Source organism: Camelus ferus, chromosome 16 (assembly GCF_009834535.1).
Source record: "Camelus ferus isolate YT-003-E chromosome 16, BCGSAC_Cfer_1.0, whole genome shotgun sequence".
In the NCBI taxonomy this organism is placed as follows: Eukaryota; Metazoa; Chordata; class Mammalia; order Artiodactyla; family Camelidae; genus Camelus; species Camelus ferus.
Window position 1 is genome coordinate 29,997,256 of NC_045711.1, and position 22,613 is coordinate 30,019,868.

Sequence of the window (22,613 nt, forward strand, 5' to 3'; positions counted from 1 at the left end):
ACACTGAAAATAAACATTACTCTTTCAAAACCCTGACCCACTAAATTCACTTTCCTGGCCCACCAGATTGGAGTTTCTGGGGAAGGGGGAGGGAGAAAAGAAGGGAAGGAGAAAGGGAAGAAAAACTGATTCATTAAAGAATTAAATTATTTAATCTTTTTTTATTACTTGACCTACGGTTAAGACAATCTATAACAAAAAGAAGAGAGTATATTAGCACACACAGTATAATCCGACTAGTAACCAGGAAACAGTACAAAATGGTCCTTTGGCCATCTATGCTCCCTACAGCAGTATCTCATAAATTCACTTACCAAGCCCAGAAATGGCTGCTAAAGCCCTGAATATCAACTGAGACCCATTATGCCAATGGTGATTTGCCACATACACTCAGATTGCACAAAGATAAAGCTTTAAATGTGATCATTTTTAAATTTTGACTTAAATTCTCAGATTAAAAACTACAAAAGGGAGTAAACAGCAAGCCAATGATTTAAGAGCAAAACTCATGTAGAAGCATCGTATGTATCTATACATGAACATGATTCTATACATACATGAAACTGCAAATTTACAGTATTCTAAATTCAGTTGAGTACAATTTTGGCATTTTAACAAAGATCAAATCAAGCTTTAAGCTAATAAGCACATTAATTTTTATTTTTTATATTTTAAATATAAAAAAGTGGCTAAACAAGAAACAGATCAGAAAATCCTCATTTAATATATTGAAAAATAAAAAATTTGTAGTTAAGGTGGCTTTCTATCCCACACTAGAATGTAAATAAAACCTCTTTCCCAGATTTATACTCCTAACTTAGTAACAACCTAAAAACCGTTCAAATCTATGAAAAAAAAATCTACCATGGCCAATTTAAATTACCTGGAGATGGGGAAGGAGAGGGGATTAATAATCAGAGCTAGTTGCACAGATGGAAAATGCTTGCAGTCACTCCCAATATAACCCTACATATTATATAAATCACAATGTAAATGAAAGTGCCTACATTACGGAACTGTGAAATTTTGTTTAAAAAATAACAATAATAAAAATAAACAGTTGGGTTTATTGGTGCACATGGAATAATGTAACAACACGTTAAGATTGATAAGCCTGGAAAATACTGAAATACAGTTAAGACTCAACACACAAGTTTACACAAAAAAGTTTGGTACAGAAATAAAATGAAAAGCAGAACTTCTCAGCAGGATTGCCTTTTAGACCAATTTGAAACAGACACATCCTACCCCACCTCTAAACCACCATCAATTCTAGTTGATGTAAAAAGGAGGGAAGTTAAGCCAAAGTAAAACGCCTCTTTCCAAATCTCATGCCCAGTGAATGTGATGGGGCAAAGTTCCCAGCGTGGAACGCTGGCCACCTGGCACTTCTCCCCTTAGCAGAACCACCTCCGTTTTCCTGCTACAACATTTGTTCCATCTAGTCTATCTCTTCCCAGCAAGTCCAACCTCCTGGGATCAGTGTTTAAGGAGCACAAGAGATTATTATCCTGGAATCAACTGAAGGATATACATTAACCAAAATCTCTAAGTTAACAACCAAGAGTGCAGACCTCAAATTCTTAACCTCCATTCAGCATTTGATGGTCAGTATTTGGCACTAGGTGGATAAATAAAGGTCTGATCAGAATTTGTGAGCTGAGGCAGACATAATTAAATCATAACCCAATATTTGCAGCCTATGATTTGGTTTCAAACTCAAAAGGCAGGTATAGTCAGAGAAGTGGAGAGGAAACATTAATAACAAGATATAAACAAAACCACGTAAATTAGCTTGACAAATCAAAATTGTTAAAAAGAAAAAAAAAAAACTGAGCAGATCAGATGAATCTGATCACTAGCAAAAATGGGCATTTCTCCACCCTTAAAACTAGTTTAAATACAGGCAGATGCCTTTCTACTGTACTAAGATTCTTCTACTTCTGTTTTTCCTAATCCTCAGAGCTTAATGAGAAATCATTTATTCTATAAGAAATACAGCATATATGGCCACAGTCTAAAATATGCCTACGATAACAGGAAAATTACGTCACTTTAAAAAAAATCTTGCACTGTTACATCATGACTATGGTAATTCATTTGGTGCAGGGATCTGCCCTCACCAGGAAGCATGGCACGCGCTGCCATGTGGAACACTAACACTGCACAAAGAGAAGCAGTAACAGCAAAGTCTCCAGAGAACTCTTTCTATTTATTTAACTGTGTACGAGCATTCAGTTAGTGCTCCGAAATAAAAACAGTGCAATAAAAGCAACTTTTAATAGAAACCGACAAGAAGCTGCGATGCCAGCGGCCATGTGGCGCTGCAGAGGGAACAGAAAGCAGTCTGCACGAGTGAAGCGTGGACTGGGGGGAGGCAAGGAGGGAGGCACAGGAGGCAGATTTCAGACAGACAGTGACACAAAACTGTTGTACTGCTGGATGTTTCGTTTGAGGATATCTGAGCACGGGCCAAGAACACGTTCAAATCTAGGTCGGTCCAGCTTAACGCACTTCAAGGGGCCACGAGCCACCACGGTGGCCGCACGGGGACGATTCATCAGCAGTGCGATTTCACCTGGAGAAAGGAAAGGCGTGGTTAAGAGCAGGCTAACTTCCACGGAGGGCCGCTTTCTCGCAGGCACGCTTCTGAGGGGAAAAGAACAGCATTTACTTCTCCTTATAACCTAGTACCGGCCACACCACATCTGCACTTAAACAACTGGCAGACATGAGACAATCAGTAACTTAATTATTAACTGAGTAAAGATCAAAATCTCACACTATTTCTCTCAGAGCGAGGAAACTAAAAAAAAATAATAAAATTCAAGAAAAAAGATTATGAAAGACTGATACCTCATTGAGAGAAGAAATTGTATGTTTAGGATGAGGAAATCCACATACCAAAATAATCAGAAGGCCCCAATCTTCCCACTTCAACAAATTCTTCATTTTCTGAACGACGCTGCAGCACAGCCGCTGAGCCCTGGGATGAAGCCACCGAAAAGCAAAATACATGAACACTTTCAAATCCAGGCTGGTATGTTAAACATCCTATGCAATTTTAGCTACTTTTCAGAAATGAAAACAAACAAGAAAAAGGACTCAGCAGTCACTGCAAATCAGCGTCCGTGCGATAGAGCACACCTGCAAATAGGCGCTACGTGGGCTTGATTCCTGTTTACACAGCAGCCCCCGCCGGGGGTCCCCTCATCAAGCTGAGGTGCTTAGAGGTTAGCAAACTGCGGCCGGAGGGCCGAATCCAAGATCACAGCTTTTTTTTTTAATAAATAAAACTTTATAGGAACAACACACCAAATCAGTTACATGCTGCCTATGGCTGCTTTCCCACTATGACAACAGAGGTGAGTCTGCAACAGAAACACTATGGCTCACAGAAGCCTAAATTACTTACCGTCTGGCCCTTTACAGAAAGAGTCCCTCGACCCCTGGTTTAAACAACACCATTAGCATCCACTGAGCCACATTCATACAAAATCTGCTATGTGGCGCTTCTTGGCCAGCAAAGGTATCTGCTGTACATTTCCATGGATTATGAAGACAGAAAACCTAGTAACCTTTAGAATTTAAATACTGGACTTTGATCCTTGTTTGTCAAATAGCCCAAACACATGATTTTAACGAGGATGGTGCAGCACACGTTAACAGTCTGTTACGCTAAATGGCTGGGCTCTGTTTGGCTTGCGTGATGAGGACTAATCTAAGCCAGTCAGAATTTGGCTATTACCTCAGGGACAGCCCTTCCAGAATTCCACCTCAAACTCATGTAAAACATGGTGGCCTGGCAGAAAACCAAACAAATGCATTTCAAAGTGAATGATAATTTTTAAATAGAACTGTCAGGTGATCTTAAAAACTAAAGCTATAAAGCAGAATCGGTATTCCCTATTTTCTCGCTTCCGCCGTACCATCAACTGCAGAGCTGTTTACCTCTAAAATAATGAAGAACTCATCCCCTGGTTCTCCCTGCACCACAATCTTCTGCCCATCTTCAAACTGGACCGGTTCCAATGCATCAGCTACTGTGAGACGTTCCCACTTGTCCAGAGATTCTATAAGGAAAGAATCGGAAGAATTTGTCTACATTATTTGGTACTGCTAGAAATTTTTACAGAAGTCAACCAAACAGCCATGCCAATTTAACTGTCTAGTAATGGCTCAGATTAAACACGGCACCTGCCTTCAAATGCCTCTCGTTTCAGAGAGATCCTCCTCTTACCTACAGATGGCCCTTAGAGCCTTCCTTCAGTAGCACGGTGGCCAAGTTAATTTATACCAACTAAATCCAATGGCAAAAGAATAAAAAGAATGCCATCATTAAGTATTCCTAAAAACTGCCATCGATACAAATCAAACCTACAATTACAGGACCTAAAAGTAACAGTGTCAGCAACTATATCATTCCAGAGATTCATAGAAATAATGTATCTATTTATCTCCTCAGTTGAATTTATGAAACCAATAAGAGTAACTAGAAAACAACTTTTGTTCCCAAAGGCCAACCTTACACCCAAGACACTAAGTAAATGTAATTATTTCAGAGAAAGGACAAGTAAGGGCAAAAAAAGTCAATTCACTGTAACAAAGCAATGGCTGAAGACTATTACCTTTGAAAAATCACCATATCCTCTCCCAATGAAGAACAGCTTGTAATAATGTCTCTAAGTCCACATAACTAAATATATAGAAATATCTACAACCACCCTGCTTTACTCTAGATTTCCATAAACTTCTAGTACATTTTCAGAGAAAGCCAGCAAATGATACCTAATCTTCCTACAGAGGAAATGCATTCCTGGAAATACTCACTTTCCTGAACCAATAAACTCACTGATGGAGCAAGAGATTCAATTCATAAGTCACAGGGAAGAACTGTGAATGTCTACAGTCAGGAGGAGGACACTTTTACCCTTTCTGTCTCTCCAGGACATGTAATTCCAGAAACCTTTCTCCAAATCTAGTAATTTCTATTTAAGAGTTTTCTCATATACTAGCCAATTAAACACATTTTAAAATGACTTCTTAGTCAAACATCAACTTTGCATTCCATGTGTTTTTCATTACCATTAGTATTAGCAAAAAAAAAAGAGCGAGCGAGCTGATAACTGGCGCAGTCTTTATGAAACATAATGGGTTCTCCTTAAGCATCATGAACACTTCAATTTAACAATTCTCCACGCAATCTTCCAAAACTCACCTAAAATAGACACTTTACTAAGGAACTCCTCATACATCTTCCGCTTTCTCAGCGTGCTTCCCTGTAAACGAAAAAAATTTAAAAATCGTATCTCTAAAATGTGTGATTCACATAACGCTGTGGAATAAGAAATATTAAGTTTCAAGCAAATTAACAACAGAGAAGTCAAAGGTTGCTGCTGCTGCTTCTTGACACATGATTGTTCTCCTTCGTGCTGAAGATGGCAAGCCCTCTGCTCGGTTCAATAAAAACCTTTTAGTAACTTTCTATTAAAAGGATCACCAGGTACATGGCCAAAATATTCACCAATTTACTGAAGTATCAAATAAGCAAATAATCAGTTCTCAAAAAAAATAGCAAATAATATGTGTGACTAGAGCTAAATATTTTTCCAGCCCAGGGTTCTTTCCCACAATCCCAATCCTCCACAGAAATAAGGAAATAAAACTGCTACCATATAAACAACATCCCCGCCATCACTGACAAGAGTGCCATACCCCAAACTAAACCAAAATTTCTTATCTGCAAGGTTTGTTAAATATATCTAGGGGAAACACACAGTTCCTCTATAACATTCTGTTCACAGTAAATTGTCTTGCAATTTATATATTTATACACTTAAAATACATATATAACATATATTTACATATATTATCACTTATATTTATTATACATAAATATACACATAATTTATATATTTCCATCCCCTCAATATAGAAAATTTTCTAAACATATCCAACTGCATATTGTAAAACAGCCACAAACTTAAGAAAGTCATTCAGGATGATTCCTGTCATTAGCTGGGACTTAAATACTCAAGCTACTCCATAAACATCACAAAGTTCGCAAAAAGTCTGCAGAATGTTCCAATGGTTTTATTACTTTGTTTATTCCCTTAATGAGAAAGGGATATGAAATTTGCATTACTGATAACCAGGTACAATGAATAATGCTACGCTGAGCTTAATGTAAAGCATTCAATCGCTGAAAGTAAAAAATATTCTCACTTTAACTTGGTGATATTACTCAAACGTTAGTTACATACACTCGACTGTAAATCACACTCCAAAAACCATGGTGTCTTACCATAAGGATTCTTCTATAGCTGTCTCGGTCGATACCCCACAATTTCACATTTGTCTTTGCCTTGACAGTGGCTGCTCTAGGTGTTCCATAAATCAAAGCAAGTTCCCCAAAGCTCCCTCCTTCCCCAACACTGGTTGCCCATTCATTGTTGACATAGACCTAAAATACAAACAAACTGTTTTTTTCTACCTACAAAACACATAAGTTTGAAAAACCCATAAACATTTTTAAGAGGTCCAAATCCTGAACTTTGTTTTAAAAAACAAGAGTATGTTATGTTTTCGGTATACAGCAGAGCAAAATGGCTGATTTCTGACAATGAGTTAAGTAAGTTTAGAGTGTCTATGATTACCTGGTTTAACTATCTGATAAAAAAATACGCTAAGCATTAATAATAACCATGTATTTACAGAATACTGCGCTAGGGCACTGTGTTAATAGGCATTTTACTTACACAGGGCACTGAGTTTTCTAATAATCTTAAGAAAGCAACATGACTTAGAGATTCAAGGCCTTACCAAGTCTCACAGCTCATTACCAGATCAATCCAGACCCTCCCTTACACTTGGCCTGCTCCACAGCATACACGTGCCTCAACTACTCTAGAAAAAGTTCTGAACTGTATGTCTAGCTAAAGAAATTACCTTTAAGAAGTTTCTGTGTCATTAAAATATTTGGCAAAAGGAATTTAACATACATGGGCTGTAATATAGCCCTTCAGAAACTCTTAGCAATAAATATTAACAAGTTGACTTTTAAGATTATCAACATATTTTTGCTATAATTAAATCTTACATCCATCTCTCCTTGATCAATCACATAGAAGTTATCCCCTTCATCACCTAAAAATGAGGAGAATAAAAAAGTTAGGAGCATATTATAAATTAAAAAGCACAAATCAAAACTACCAAAATAGGGGGGAGGGTATAACTCAATGGTAGAGCATGTGCTTAGCATGCACAAGGTCCTGGATTCAATCCCCAGTACCACCATTAATCAATCAATAAATAAACCTAATTACCTCCCCAGCAAACAGATCCAAAAACAAAAACAAAAAAAACCCTACCAAATTAATGTAAAATAATAAACTTACTAAGGTGCTGTGGGAGAAAAGAGTATATTAAAAATTAACACAATCTTTCAGGAAAAAAAAGTCCAGCAATATATTTCAAAGTCATAAAACTGATCAAGTTTTAGTCATCTTGTGGTCAAGAATATCTCTGAAAAATAACTTAAAAAAGCACTGTGTGTACAAAGGTATTAAATGCTACATCATCTATAACAACGACAAAACCAGAAACAACTCAAATAGTTAAGTAACAAAGTATCAGATAGTCACTAAACAAGAAGACATACAGATCACGAAGACCCATGAAAATACCAAGAGTAAATCAGAAAGGAAAAAAGGGAAGAGACCCAAAAGATGTGACCCACATTAGCATGTGGCCAGTCAATACTCAGGAGACGGCAAGGAACCTTACGAACAGAGAAGCCATACGATGAAGAGTGGGAGCGCTCTGATTGTTTCCTGCTTTATTTTACTAAGTGGTTAGCCATCAATATGAAGGATGTATGAAACACACGTGGTTCTCAAACTCCATACAAAGTAAAAACGCATGAGTTTCCTTTAACAGTTACTATAAGCAAAACTGTATCAGATGCTTTGGGAACTATTAGTCCCTTAGACAAAATGTGCCTTTTAGCTCAGAAGATTTTAATTAAAAAAAGAAATAGGAAAGTCCAATAGTATAACAGAAGGGGAATGGTAGGCTTAGAAAGGAAAGCAAGAGCCAGTAATAATACTGTGTGTCGTAAAAGCATCAACCTTTACCTTGCTGAATAACAGTCTCTCCAGCAATGAAGGAAACCGGAAACATGGCATCAAAAATATCACTGCAAGGGAGAGAGGGCCTTGTGTTACATTTTATGTGCCTCTTCTATGGACTTCAAACGTTAACCTTAGAATTAAAGCCCCCAGATTTTCAGCCTGGATTGTCATCAGGTAAACGACTGTTAAGAGCCTTAAAATCTGTGACCATGAGACTAGTTATGACTAGTTACTAGTTACGGACTGCAGCTGTACTAGAAAAGCAGGGTAACAAAGACTGTACCTACCTTCTCTCGTTATCATCAAGGTGTGAAAACAGCACATTCTTTTCAATGGCTTTAGCTAAAGCAGCCATTGTCTTATAATCTTTTGGTATAACCTAAGAAAAAAACAGAAAGTCAAATGACAATTCCATAAACCAAAACCATTTCATGTTTGCAACCTATTATTCAATTAAATGTCAAGTTCATTATGGTATTTATATATTTTCAACACAACACTCTTACACTATCTTTGATCTACAAACACTCAACATATATTGACTAATTAATCCCTTTGGCTACAACTAGGCCTGTATTTAAAGGCTGGTACTTGGTTCCTAGTCAACAACTAAAGACACAGGTCAAAACACCTTGGCATTGACACAACACTGTAAACTGACTACACCTCAACTTAAACAACAAACAAACAAACAAAAAACACCTTACCCCGAGTCATTACTGAGGCAAAACTAAGCATTTTATGACAACTAGTCATTTTTTTAAACTGATCATGTGCTACTAGTTTCACAACTTCTTGCCAGCACAATTCTCTCCTGTTCAGGCTAACAACGTACCTCAAAATGGCAGACTGGCTCTAAGGAAGAGCCAATTGAGATGAACGAAGCTCACAGGATAAAAGATTAAAAGCCACAACGTGAATTACAGGATGTTAAAAAAACTGACACCATGATTCAAGGGGAAACAGAGTAGTGCCTGCTCTTCTACTGCAAAACACCATCAAACCCCCAAAATGCAATTATTCACTGTTTTATAATTACTATTAATTATTTCCTTTAATGGCATGCTATTAAAGAAACCTGTTCCCTGCCCAGGAACCACACAGGATGCAGTACAATCTACCCTGCCTGTGTTTTACTATTCAGGAGTGCACGTATCCATCAAAGGAGACTGAATGACTAGCACATGGGTCTCGAAAACATTTCAATGTTCAGCTATCCAAAGCACCTTTCTGACGTATGACGCAGCATCTTCCTCCGTGTAGACCTCAGCGCTGATAGCACCTCGTCGCCTGCGGCCCTTTACCACAGGGTTGGGGGGAGGAGGGGAGATTTCATCCTCCCTTGAGTCCGCACGGCTGCTCGCTTTCTGCAGATTCTGGATCTGTTTTGCCTCCTCCTGAAAAAAATTATGACTTTATAACCTTCAGCATGTAAAGCTGATAGTCTCACATTCCAGTGACAGTCCTTCTCAGTCACTTTAAATCCCTTCCTCTATTACCAAGGTGAAAGTTAAGGGGAAAAAGGCCAATTACCAATGGGAAAAAAACAGTCAAGTCTGTAAAGAAATATTCTGAAAGGACTGTACTCTTTCTCCGATGATGACAGATGCTGTACTTATTAATGAACAAAAGCCACTGGTACAAGGACAGTAACATGCAAATAAAAAACTGGGTATTCATTATAATAATATATCAACAATGATTTGTAACGCACACAACAGCAACAAACTGCAAGACAAACTCCTGGGAAATCAGCGTGAGATCCCTGCCCCATCCTACTCCCAAGAATGTCATCTGGGAATAAACACTCAGGCACAGCAAAGCGATACAAGAATGTCTAGATTACTGGTCTGTTCCATTAATTCAGTAAGTATTCTCTGGATCTGCCAAGTCAAGTCTACGCTAGGCAAGGGGAATATAAAAACCAAAGAGAGAGAGTCACGAGCCCGTGGAATTCATATTCTAGCTGGAGTCTCAGACAGACAATGCAATGATGTGATACTAACCAAGAATTTAAATAAGATCAAATGTAACAATACTTCTCCTTAACAGAGCTAGAAGCATTCTTTATTATCAGGGTTTACACTTGAAGTTAAAACAAAAAAAGTTTACCTGCTTTAAAAAACTTCCTAGTAAACCAATCTGTATAAAACTGATGAACTATTTTAAACACTCTTATTTTCAGATCTAGGGCCTTAAAAAGGAATTCCTCTCAGGTCTGCAGTAAAGAATGAGTTATGCCTGACATAAAATCAGAATTTTAAAAAGCTAAGAATGTATTATCTACTACTTTCTCATTCATCTGACTCATTCTCCATTATTTTTCTAAACCATCTTTCAAATTCTAAATGAACTTAGCATTTACTAATTATTTCTGAGAATTTTTTGATAAAAAAGAAATCATGGAGACGACCGCTCTCTCTCCTGCCGGGTGCTCAGCTCTGCGTCTGGCAGCAAAAGAACACGCACCTGCAGCAAGAAAAGCCTAGCGCCACAGCCAGTTGTTATCAACAGTGTTTATTCTGTTAGTAACGTCATGCCTGGTTTTTATTTTTTTGGAGGAAGGAGGCAACTTCATTTTTCTCACTTCTCTAGAGTTTCTAATTTTCAATTAAAAACACAGTAAGAAAAGCCTGTAACAAAAATAACTTCAATATAGTTGTATAGTTAGTTACAAACGCAATTACTTGTTGACCAAATAATCCAGTAATTCTACTGCCAGGAATTTATTCTAAAATATGCATGTATGTGAAATGACAGATCTACCAAGTTATTTACTATACCACTGTTTCAACAGTAAAACACTGAGAACAACCAAATGGTCACCAACGTGGTCACTAAGTAAATTGTAGTATATCCACACAATGGAATACCATACACACGTTGGAGAAGAACAGAAAGCTCTTTTATATATGAATTTGTAAATGTCCATATATTATCTATGGAACAGGAGCTGCATTCAAGGAAGTGAGGAAAAAGACTTTTTGTTGTTATACCCTTTTGTACCTACAGAATTTAGAACCATGTGCAAATATGTAAACAATTTTTAAAAAAAAAATACACATTTTAATAAAACTCACTTCATTTTCATTCTGGTAATTCCAATAACTAACTGGTAAGGTTTTCCCATTCCATATTAACTGAGAACTCTAAAACACAAGTCTCCTCAAAGTTTAAGAGTATAAATGAAAACACAAATTCCAATCCCAAAATTTGTCACTGACATATTTCACAAAAATTTCATGAAAAATTTCACAAGTAACTACATCTCATTTGGAACTGTCTTCTATCTGACTTTTAAAGATAATTTTGAAGTACCAAAAGCATTTTGACTTTAACACTTTCATGGATTCTCGTCTTTAACAGCAACCAGATAGAACCTACCTCTAAAGACTCAGAGCCATTACTGAGATCATCGATTTCTACTGTGTGTCATGATACATTTTTATATCCTTTTTCTTGCTGTTGTCATTCTTCGGTCAGTCTCCTCCCTTGTCAGTTCTCCCACTTATTAAAACAAAAACAAAAGAACCTTTCCTAGTCGACTTACTGTCACCATGTTCTAGAGTATTACATTCAGATCCTGTCCCCACCACTTACTTAACATGTTTTCAACAATTGCTATTTGTTCCCTCCCTACCCTGGCCATTCCACTTTTCTCCACAGGTGAGGTAAACTTCCCACCCCACTGACTCGGGGCTTGCTACATGGCTTGCTTCAGCCATGGAACGCACGTGGGCGTGCCATACCATGTCCGCCTGTAAGGTCTGGTTCAGGCCCCAGGAGCGTCTGATCTCCCTCTGCCTTGAGAACAGCACACTTCTATAGTGACTACTCCTTCCACTCAGCCCCAGAACAAAACATGGAGCCCAGAAGGGAAGATGGGCCGAGCCCAGAAGAGCTGCATATGACCAAGAGATGAGGACTTCTGCAGGAAACCACTGCCATCTGGGCAATGTATGCTGCAGCAAAAGCTACTGCCCTGTATGACCACAGCCAAGTTAACTTGGTTTCTCTTGGTTTCACATGCTACCTCCATAAAATGGTAATAATCACCAACCACACATACTGAAAATAAGGAGAAATGTGTGTATGTAAAGTGCTCACACAGAACCTGGCACACAGGAAACACTCCATAGTTGGAGCTATTAAAATCCCTCTATCAGAGAGGCAAGTTTCTACTAAATATATGCATTTAAAAAGGTTTCAAATTACAAATAACAGTCTGAAGTAAAATGCAGACGCTTTCAATGGACCACCTATGAGAGTTTTTGGTACGTTTTTATTGACCAGTTGAGGGTACGAGAAACATGACCTCCGGTTGACACAGAGAGGTGACAAGAATGTGACTGTATTTTCAGACACAGAACCTAACACCTAATGTATAGAACAATGACCTGTTGAAAAGCTGACAACCTAGTTACTTCAAGGCCAAATACGGGTATTCAACTCTGACTAAAGGAACTGTGCAAGTGAACAAAGATCCTTGAGTTACAGAAAACACGGTGCTAAGCTGTAACTTTTATTAAGAGGTAAAGAAGCCAACATACCTTAACTCAAAAAATTTCATGTGCAAAGAAACTACTTTAATGATTAATTTCTTGTTTTCTCTTGGTTAGTGCTGAAACATGGCCGTGAAGAGTACAAACTCTGAAATGAGCACCATGCACGCAACACTCCCTATAAAAAGACACACACTTAATGTCTCACCAACTCTATCCTCTCATCGGATGGTTTCTATTGATGTCCAAAGAGAAGAGGGATCACCTTACAGTGACCCATTTCAGAACCAGATCTCCAGGAACGCACTTTACTTCAAAACAGGGAAGGCCCACAGCAGCCTGGCTCTACAGTGTTTCACTATTAGGAAACTGCTTAAACAGGAAAAAGCCAAACTTTCTACCACAATTCTGAGACAGCAAGGCTACATTCACAGAGACTGGTCAGTTGCTTTTGTTGCTGTTTTCATTATTCTAATCATGGTACCAGACACCAATTTTAACAAACAGTTTTTCAAGAAATCAGTAGAAAATACCCTATCACTGGGGCACCCAAACATTTTTTTAAACATCAGTATAAAAAGGTTCTTTTACTAATAAATTATGCTGATTAAGAAACTGTCCTGGGGAGGAGACAGCACAGAGGTAGACTGCATGCCTAGCAAGCACAGGGTCCTGGGTTCAATCCCCAGCATCTCCTTTGAAAATAAACAAGTAAATAAAACCTAATTACCACCCCCTAATACAGTGCTGTATGTCAATTATATCTCAATAAAACTAGCAGGAAAAAAATTAAAAAAAAAAAAAAAGAAAAGAAAAGAAACTGTCCAAACCAGTGGGGTATATTACCAGTATTTCTATAATACAATTAGACAATTAAAAACCAAATAACTAAGAAAATGCCTCCCAACTGGTTCACAATCATTATGAACCACATTAAAACTTCAATACACATTAAAAAAAAAAACCTGTGAATTTATCTTGCTGAATTTCAGAAGCAAATCAAACAAACTACTCAAAACATTTAACGATCCAAATGTTCCCACTCATCATTTTTTTGAGGGTAGTGAACTGAAGCATTGTCCTTGATGATAAATTACCATTTCGCTTAGAAAAGCATATACCACATGCTTAGGTCACATTGACATACACATAATGAGGATGAACAACAAAGCCTAAGAACTGGATTAATTTTTTTAAGAGAAAACAAACCCTGACCAAAACTGTAAATAGAGTAAAATTCTGACAACTATCAATCTTGATATCTCTCCTCTATAGTCGGTTCATCGGAGACATATTCTACAGTAAAACACACTTCACTAATTCAGTTTCTGATAAATGTCACAACCTAGACTCAAGTGTTTACTACGATTTCAAAAGGTGGAGTAAAGCTTTTAAGTTTACTTGTTTTGTTGAAGAGAAAAGCATTGAATGCTTTAATGCATTAAATTTCTCACTTCACATAACTGCTTACTACTTCTGATCTTGTCAGTTATTTTATTTAGTCAGTTTTACGTACTAATTAAAACAGTTATAAGAAACTACATCTGGAAACCCTGTTAGCTAAGGAAATTTAGCATACGGATTTGTTTTGATAACATCTGTTGATTACAAAGTTAAAAATTACTACAAATGCCGTAACTGCATTTCCCTTTTGAAGTTCTACTACAGACTTCTTATTTGGTCAGAATTTCTTTTCTTCCAAATGATACAACTCAGCACCTTTCTACAGCATTACATTTAATCATTGTCAGGGTCATCTCATCTTCTCCCCCCATTTATTTTTTACCTTCTCCAGCCTCTCAAAGTATTCCCTGAGGAATGCCATGGGTCTCTCAGGCCGGGCAGTGCACAACTGCACGATAGAATCCTTGAGCAGTGCCTGAATGTTGTGCTTCTGGACATAGAGCTCACATTCCCGGAGGCTTCGCTCCTCCTCACTGGCAGTGCTGCCAGACGCCATGGTGGTCTACAGGAAAAACACACAGATGCTTGGGAAAACTATTTATAAAGAGCAAATGCCAGTTTGGCCTTTGACTTACCAAATTCACAAGGATTTTTTTTTTCCCTCACTAAGTAGATTTTTTTTTTCTTAACAGGGCGGTGGGGGCTAGGGAGTAAAATACATAGAGAAATAGCATCCCCTTAAAGAAGTGTTTCATTTAAGTCCTGCTGCACAGGATCTAGGCTCTGTAGGCAGCAATAGTAAGAGGCAATAACCTCAGCTCCTGGGAGGAAGTATGAGCCACTATCCCCTGCAGAGGCGGGCTGCTGAGGAGTCAGGCCCTTAAGGGAATTTCATTCAGTTCTCCTCCTACAAAAGAAATCATGATGACGTGGGAAGTGTGTAACTGGTAAACAGGACAGAGAATTACAAGGGCACACAAGTCAGCAATAAGTGAAAGCAAGTAAGCACAATGAAGAACATCTGACATTCCCTATATGTAACTCGTATCCCAGAGGAATGTCCTAATTGTCAACCAGCAAACTACGGGAGCAAAGGCTTTGATTAGCCAACTACTAGCATAATTAAGATTTTTGGAAACGTAAAAGAAATGCCAGATGAGTTTTAAAAGCAATCTTTTATTCCAGACTCTTTTTACCAGATTCTAGCCCTAGATAACACACTTACCCACTAGAAAGAGGGAATCCTTACTAGAAAAAAAATTAAACACACATAAATAAACAAACACCTTACCAAGTAGAAAAGATTTTGACAGGAATATGTCAAAACATTTTCTTCATCTGGACAGGAAAATGTTAAAACACATGAAGTTTTAAACACACATGAAGATCAATAGATAAATTTCATTTAGTGAATTTTAGAAGGTTCAAACTACCATGTGAAGTAAACTAAACAGAAATACAATCATGAGCAGCTAACCTTACCCTGGAATCAAAAGCTTAGTAATTTAACAACAGTCATAACTGTTTTCTTTCCAATCTCTAATTATTAAGATTAGAAGATAAAATCAAGGTCCCCTCCATTCAGCAACTGAATTCAATACTAACCCATTTTTTCCAAATATAACGCACACAAAACCACTAAGAAACTGTAAATTTAAAAGGAGAAAGAAACACGAGTAAAGAGCTGAAGTGCTCCACTGTTACTCATTTTGTTTTGACAACTTTCACGATAAAGGTCAATAACGAGGAGACTAACAGACCATGAGCAAGTTTGTAGCTCCCTGATAAGCACATAAAAATTAGAAGCCACAGAAAAAGAATCATGCCTCTACTTAATAAACAGTCAAAAAAAAAAAAAAAAGTCCATTTACTTTAGGATAGATCTATACTAGTCACTTTTCCAGGTCAGACTACCTTATGAACTGATAATCTACTTCAGTAGAATTTTCTGCATTTGAAATACTGAAAGCCACTAAGAACAATGATAAATGATCTTTTTTATGCTCCAAGACATTCAGAAATACTATATTCAGACATATTTCAGGAGTATTAATACATGTACTCAACAGACAAATCAAAGATCAGGTCTGTGGTAGAAATAAGAGAACTGGGTCTAAAGATGAAGCTGGTCTTTTGCTTGCAACAGTATATTAAAAAGACGAAAAAGAAGACACTGGAAATAAGGTAGCATTATTAACAAAAATGCCCCAGGATTAATCCAGTCACCGTGTGAACCCCTGAAATCCGTATTTCATGATCTTACTATTTTTAATCGAATATACCTAGATTAATTCTGTGCTCATACTTAGCTTTAAGAGCCTAACAATTTAGGTTCCCTCACCCCTCCAATTATTTAACTGTTTTAAAACGTCACTGCATTGCCTCTACTCATAAGAAAACACTCAGATTTTCTTTTGGAAATTCAGCTGTGATAAAATTCAGTTTCAAAAGGATTTCATGAAATATTTAAAACACTCTGAGAAACTTGCTGATTCAGACCGCAGACCCTCAGACCAGCCATGAACACTTTCTTGGGAGTCATCTTGAGGAAGTGTTAGCTTTCCTTCCCCTGCGGAAGACCCATCTCTCGGCGAATCTCTCAAGTAGCTAAGACGTTTGGCACCGCACCTGCACTGAGCTGGAGGGGTTAACAGGTACCGCGTATTTTTCGAGAGAAAGGCCAGGAAAATGCCCTTCACTTCACTTATGCCACAGTCATGGCCACAAAATGAAGGAAGGCCGATCCTTCATTCTGTTTTAGTCGGAAGGCCACAGTGGTGGCAAGGGGACCTCAGAGGGGAAAAAATAGGAAAGGTAAGGAGATGAAAGGGGACAAAAGGAAATTTAGGACCCAAGCTAAGACCGTCCTGGGGGCGGGGGAGGGGCAGTAATCCCGGGAAGGAGAGGGAAAGCGATTGACGAGCAGACAGGAGGAAAATAAGAACGGCCGGGTCTCAAGACGAGCCAGAAAAGCTGGAGGGAGATATGGCGAATTCCGGGAAAAGCGAGCTGTTGTCCTTCAGGAAATGGGGGAGGGCGAGCGAGGTGGCCGCGGCGCGCGCGGGGGCGGAGGCGGCGGGGGCGCGATGGCCGCGGAGTCGGGGAGCGCGCGCAGGTAGGGCGGCCGCGAAGCCCCGCATCGGAGCAGACGCCCCAAGGGTCTCGGAGGTACAGACTCCCGGCCGGGGGCGCGGCCCGGGGCGTGAGGCCTGCGGGGAGGCGCCCGCCGGAGCCGGGGAGGGGCAGGGGGGTGCGGCCGTCCCCCTGCAGGTCGCTCCCCGTGACGCCATCTTGGATCGGTCCAGCGCCCCCCAAACGGGCGGCGGGGCGGCGAAGCTCGCCAACCCGGGACCCCCGGCCGACCCCACTCACCTGGGGACGGGCGGCGGTGGGCACGGGGCTGCGGCTGCGAGGCGACGGCTTGCAGAGCTCTCTCAGCGTTTCCCTCCCAGCCGGGCGCCACTCTGCGATAGCGGCTCCGCGGCGGCTCCACCGGAAACGGCCCGGCCGCAGCCAATCAGCGTTTGGCTGCTGACGTCAATGCGCCTCGCTCTGGCCAGGGCCGTCGCCTTGGCAACCTTAAAGGCTCAGAGCCGGGTTCCTCCCCCGCCGCTCTGAAGGACCCCCCTCCCACCTCCCCCTAGAATCGATTCCCTTCTGCTCTTCTTTCGGTCTTACCTCGTCCCTTTACTGTAGCCATTTCCTCAAAGCTGCCTCTTGTCTATTGCCCCACTCTCTCTAACCCAGGGCTTCCCTCCTCTGTTCACCTGCCTCCCCTTACCTGTTCCTTTCTGGACGCCTCAGGTCCCCTTTATTCTTCCTTCTGCTCTTCCTCTCTGCGTGGCTGTCTCCTCTCTCCTCTCTTCTCTCCTCCCCACTCTCGCTCCTACCTCCCCCGCAGCCTCGGCCTTTTCTCCCTCCCTTCAACCCCCGCCCCCCACCCAGGCCGACCCACGTGGGGCGTCTCGGATGACAGGTGGGCGACTCCGCCCCGTGGCCCCTGCCGGAGGCGGACGCGGAGCCGGGGAGGGGAGATTCCTGCCGTTTCCAGGCCCCACAGGAGGAGGCGGCCCCCCGGCGGATCTGCGGCAGCTGCGCCGCCGGCCGAATGCGGGCGAATGCCGAGAAGCGCACGCCCGGCCGCGCATCCTATGGTCGGCAAGCGCCGTGCGGGCCTCCAGGCTCCGGCCCGCCATCCGGTCCAGGAAATCTGAGCCCTGCCAAGCGTCTGTTTGGCAGATTGGGCTGCTCTCTTCTCCGGGGGTGCTGTCATCAATGGAGGCCACACCGTCCCTTTGGGCACAAAACGGTCCGAAGAGGACTGAGTCCTTCTAGAACCTGAAATGCCCCCTCCCCCCGATCCTCGCACCTGACCCTGTATGATGAGAAGTACAGATCGTGCAGATGATCACAGACCCTCTGTGACCATACAAGAAATCTCAATTGCCTGCAAAAACTGCACTAATTGGGGATGATTTGGGGAGGACGGGCGAGACACTTCTTTATTGGTTCAGCCTTTTTTTTCCACCGGAGTGTCGGTGGAAGAAGAGAGGGGATGCAGGGGACAGTTTCAGACATATAACGTCGCCGGATGAATAAAGACGCCCCCTGGAAGACAAGCCCCTTGTGTCTGGCTCGTACCTTTGTACTCTTGCGGTATATAGCTCAAGGGCTGTATGTGTAAAATACACAATGGATTTAACACCTAATACGAAAAATATATACAGATATCTCGTTTATAATTTTTGTATTTATTCCAAGTAGAAACTAATCTTTTGGATATATTAGGTTAAATATTACTAAAATTAATTTTGCCTTTTTTTTTTTTTTTACCTTTTTACTATAGCTATTAGAAAAATTTTAATTACCTATATGGCTCATGCTTATGGTATTTCTGTTGGACAGTCCTAGCCAGCCAACTGCTCCCCTTAATCCACCAGTATGATGAGGGTCCTGCTTATCATAGAATTTCTTTTACTTAGTTGTGGTTAACCCCTGCTTTCTTTTTTGTTTTGTTTTGGGTTTTTTTTTTTTTCCAGGGGGAGGGGAGGTAATTAGGTTTACTTATTTATTTGTAATGGAGGCACCGGGGATTGAACTCAGGCCCTTGTGCATGCTAAGCATACACTCCACCACTGAGCTATACACCCCCTACACACACCCCATTATACCCTGCTGTCTGAAAATCAGGAAGCAGAGGCAACATCAGAAGGGCAGGATTAGGCCTATAAGAGGGAATGTAAGAGGGAAGCTGCTTCTCCCACCCATGCCCCCACCTGCTGACTGTTCTTTCGCCAGGGATGGGTGGAATGGGGATTAAAGACAGAGCCCCAGTCATATAGGATTTCACCCTTGTCCGTACAAAGAAAGGCTAATAAACCGAATCCTAAGCTGGCAAGCAGCAGAGGGAATTCGATAGCACCGAGCAGGCCCAGTCGTGTTCTGAGAAGAAAACACTGCCGTCAGAAAAATCTGAGTTCGGTTTCAGGCTCTGCCATCGCCAGTAATTGACTTAATCTCCATGAGCCTCAGTTTCCTCAATCAAGGATAAGCCAGGCTGTGTTAAAATTAACTAATAGAGATAATAACAGCACACAAATCTATAGCACCTCCTAGGTACCTGGCACTGTTCTGAGTGCTTCATGCACGATAATTAATTTAACCTTCATAATGGCTCTATAGCATCGGTATTATGATTATCGTTATTGCTTCAGAAGGAAAGTGAGGCATGGATCAGTTAAGTGACTAGTGTGACCAGGCAGTGAGCGTCATCACTCTCCTTCGCAGCTTATATAAAGACAGTGCCAGCACTGGGTGTAAATAAATGATAATTTGCTTCCCTCTTCTCCTCCGCCTTCCTAATGAGCTCTGCACACTACCGGGTGAAGACCGAGTTGTACTGTGGCCCACTATCAATGGTACCATCCTAAGATAGTCAAGACGCTTAGAATAAGGAAACAAGTAAGCTGGTGACATTGAGCCAGGTGCTTTGAGTGACAGCTGATACCGTGCTGAGGCCTGGGTGTGTGTCCCCATTCAGCTGCATTCAGGCGCCAGTCCAGCCACGGGCTGTTTCCTGTGTCAGTAGCGCTCAACCTTGTTCTAGCTGCCAAATCCTCATATGCTCGGGCTTTGAAAGACAAAAAAGGACATGGGCAGTAGATAGTTGAGCCTGCAGGGTGTTCACTGAGACAGCTGTTCTGAAAAGCCAAACAGCCTCAATGATTTCCAAATGGTGCCAACACTCTTTCAGTGCCCCTGGGTGAGTGACACCGTGTAAATTTCATTTCAGAGCCGACCACTGTTTCCCTCTGGTTTCTGCTTGGTTTCCCCTTCTCCAGAGGCCTTCTGCCCTGCCTGGATTCCAAGGTCTGCCAGTCTTTTTTCTTTTTTTTCTTTTTTCTTTTGGTCTATGTCCTTGAAAAGCTCGACAAAATGAGTTCCTGGGGTCGTGGGGTTGTAAGTAAATTTTTCTTTTTAAAACAAAATTCCTTAATTGCTGTTACAATGTTTGTGAAACAATAGCAATTTTAAAAGTAAAATAAACATCAGCTGGGCATTTACTAAGCAGAAGTAGAACTCAGAAAGCCAGTACATAAAAGGAAAGAATATTTTGGCAGCCCATTTCTTAGTGTTTCTTATGTTTAAAGTTTCCATTGGCAAAGGTCAGATCCACATATTTCAGACTTCCAAGGAGAAATTTTCAGACTATCATCACCTATTTGGGCTGAGTATATATGCTTCCTGTGGAACCCAAGGTTGTGGTTTCAAAAATAACCTAATTCCAGCAAACATTCAAATGCCAAAAGTCTCTCACAAAGAATGGTTTCACTGCCCTAGAAATCCACTGCGTTCCACCTGTTTATACCTCCTTCCTTCTCCCAGTAACTGGCAACCACTGATCGTTTTACTCCCTCCATAGTTTTGCCTTTTCCAGAATGTCATGTAGCTGCAATCAAACTGTCTGTAGCCTTTTCAGACTGCCATATTTCACTTGGTGTTATGCGTTTAAGGATCTATATTTTTCATGACTTGATAGTTCATTTCTTTTCAGTGCTGAGTAATATTCTGTTGTCTGGATGTACCACAGCGTATTTATCCATTCACTCCTTTGAAGGGCGTCTTAGTTGCTTCCAAGTTTTGGCAATTATGAATAAAGCTGTCATAAACATTCATGTGCTGGTTTTTATGTGGACGTGTTTCCAACTCGTGTGGGTAAATACCAAGGGATATGATTGCTGGATCATATGGTAAGAATATGTTTACTTTGTAAGAAGCCTCCAAACTGCCTTCCAAAGCGGCTGTACCATTTTGCATTCCTACTGGCAGTGAATAACACTTCCTGTTGCTCCACATCCTCATCAGCATTTGGTGTTGTCAGTGTTTTGGATTTTAGGCATTCTATTGGGTACGTATGTAGGGGCGTCTCATTGCTGTTTTAATTTGCAATTTCCTAATAGCGTACGATATTGAGCATCATTTTGTATGTTTATTTGCCATTTGTATATCTTCTTTGATGAGGTGTCTGTTAAGATCCTTTGCCCATTTTTAAATTGGGTTGTTTGTTTTCCTATTGTTGAGTTTTAAGAGTTCTTTGTAGATTTTTGGATAAAGTTCATGTAATTTTGACATGTCCCATTCTTTTGATTTATTTCAACAATCAAAAAATGTAAAAATTACTTGTCGCTTGTGAGCTGTACAAAAACATACAGTGTGCCAGACTCAACCCACAGGCCACAGTTTTCCAACCCTTGCCTTAGAAGTTTGGGTTTTCTTCTTAGAGCCATTGGGGAAATCATCCAATGGTCACATGCAGGGAAGAGATGCCATCAAGTACACACTTTATCACTCTGCCTCTAATGAAGCAACGACAGGTGTAGGAAGCATAGGGGAGCCTGGACCGAGGACACTTGTTGGAGTCTGTGTAGAACTAAGGGCTTTGAACTCATCAGCTTATTAATTACAAAGCCACGGAGTGAATGAAATCCCTCCTGGTAGAGGGTGTTGAGAGAGAAGAAAAGGGAAATAAGAAGACGGCATGAGGCAGGCCAAGAACAGAGGATAGAGGAAAGAAGGGGACCTAAGGGGGAACATTTGAAAGCAGGCAGCAAACCAGAGAGGATGGGGGTTGCAGAAGCCAAAGGGAGCAACTGTTTTGAGAAGGAGGCAGATGCTGCAGAGAGATGGAATAAGAAATGAAGAGTCAGGGCAATCTGAACAGGTGGGACCCGGGAAACCAAGATGACCTTCTGATCTGCCATCAAGGGGGAAACGATGCTCAGAGTTATTTCTCCATGTGGCCTCATTTGCATGACCAGCCAGCAAGAGATTAGACAATTCCATTGTCACAAGTGTTCTATTGGACAGCACAGGTCTAGAGCAAGGATTGGCTTTTTTTTTTTCTGTAAAATGTCAGACTGTAATTATTTTAGACTTTGCAGTCACATCGTCTCTGTTGCAACTACTCAGTTCTGCCACTGTAGCATCAAAACAGTTATAGATGATGCATAGATGAATGGAGAGGGCTTTGTTCTGTAAAACTTTATTTATGGATACTTAAAGTTGAATCTATGAT

General features: G+C 40.6%; 1 protein-coding gene across 2 annotated transcripts; it reads right to left on the minus strand.

Annotated features, from left to right (window-relative positions):
- Positions 1-637: 637 nt before the first annotated feature.
- PRKAR1A (protein kinase cAMP-dependent type I regulatory subunit alpha) lies at positions 638-17,973 on the minus strand. Of its 2 annotated transcripts, none has more exons than XM_032456995.1 (11): positions 17,820-17,973; positions 14,421-14,600; positions 9,359-9,529; positions 8,420-8,511; positions 8,136-8,197; positions 7,100-7,146; positions 6,305-6,463; positions 5,219-5,279; positions 3,952-4,073; positions 2,905-2,986; positions 638-2,578 (listed from the first exon to the last, which is right to left on the minus strand). In XM_032456995.1, exons 2-11 carry the CDS (start codon positions 14,592-14,594, stop codon positions 2,406-2,408), a joined length of 1,143 nt encoding a protein of 380 aa, XP_032312886.1. In that variant the 5' UTR covers positions 14,595-14,600; positions 17,820-17,973; the 3' UTR covers positions 638-2,405. The 2 variants fall into 2 exon arrangements, with proteins under 2 accessions (XP_032312886.1, XP_032312885.1); XM_032456994.1 differs by lacking the exon at positions 17,820-17,973 and adding an exon at positions 17,411-17,569 and having other exon boundaries at positions 640-2,578.
- Positions 17,974-22,613: the final 4,640 nt, after the last annotated feature.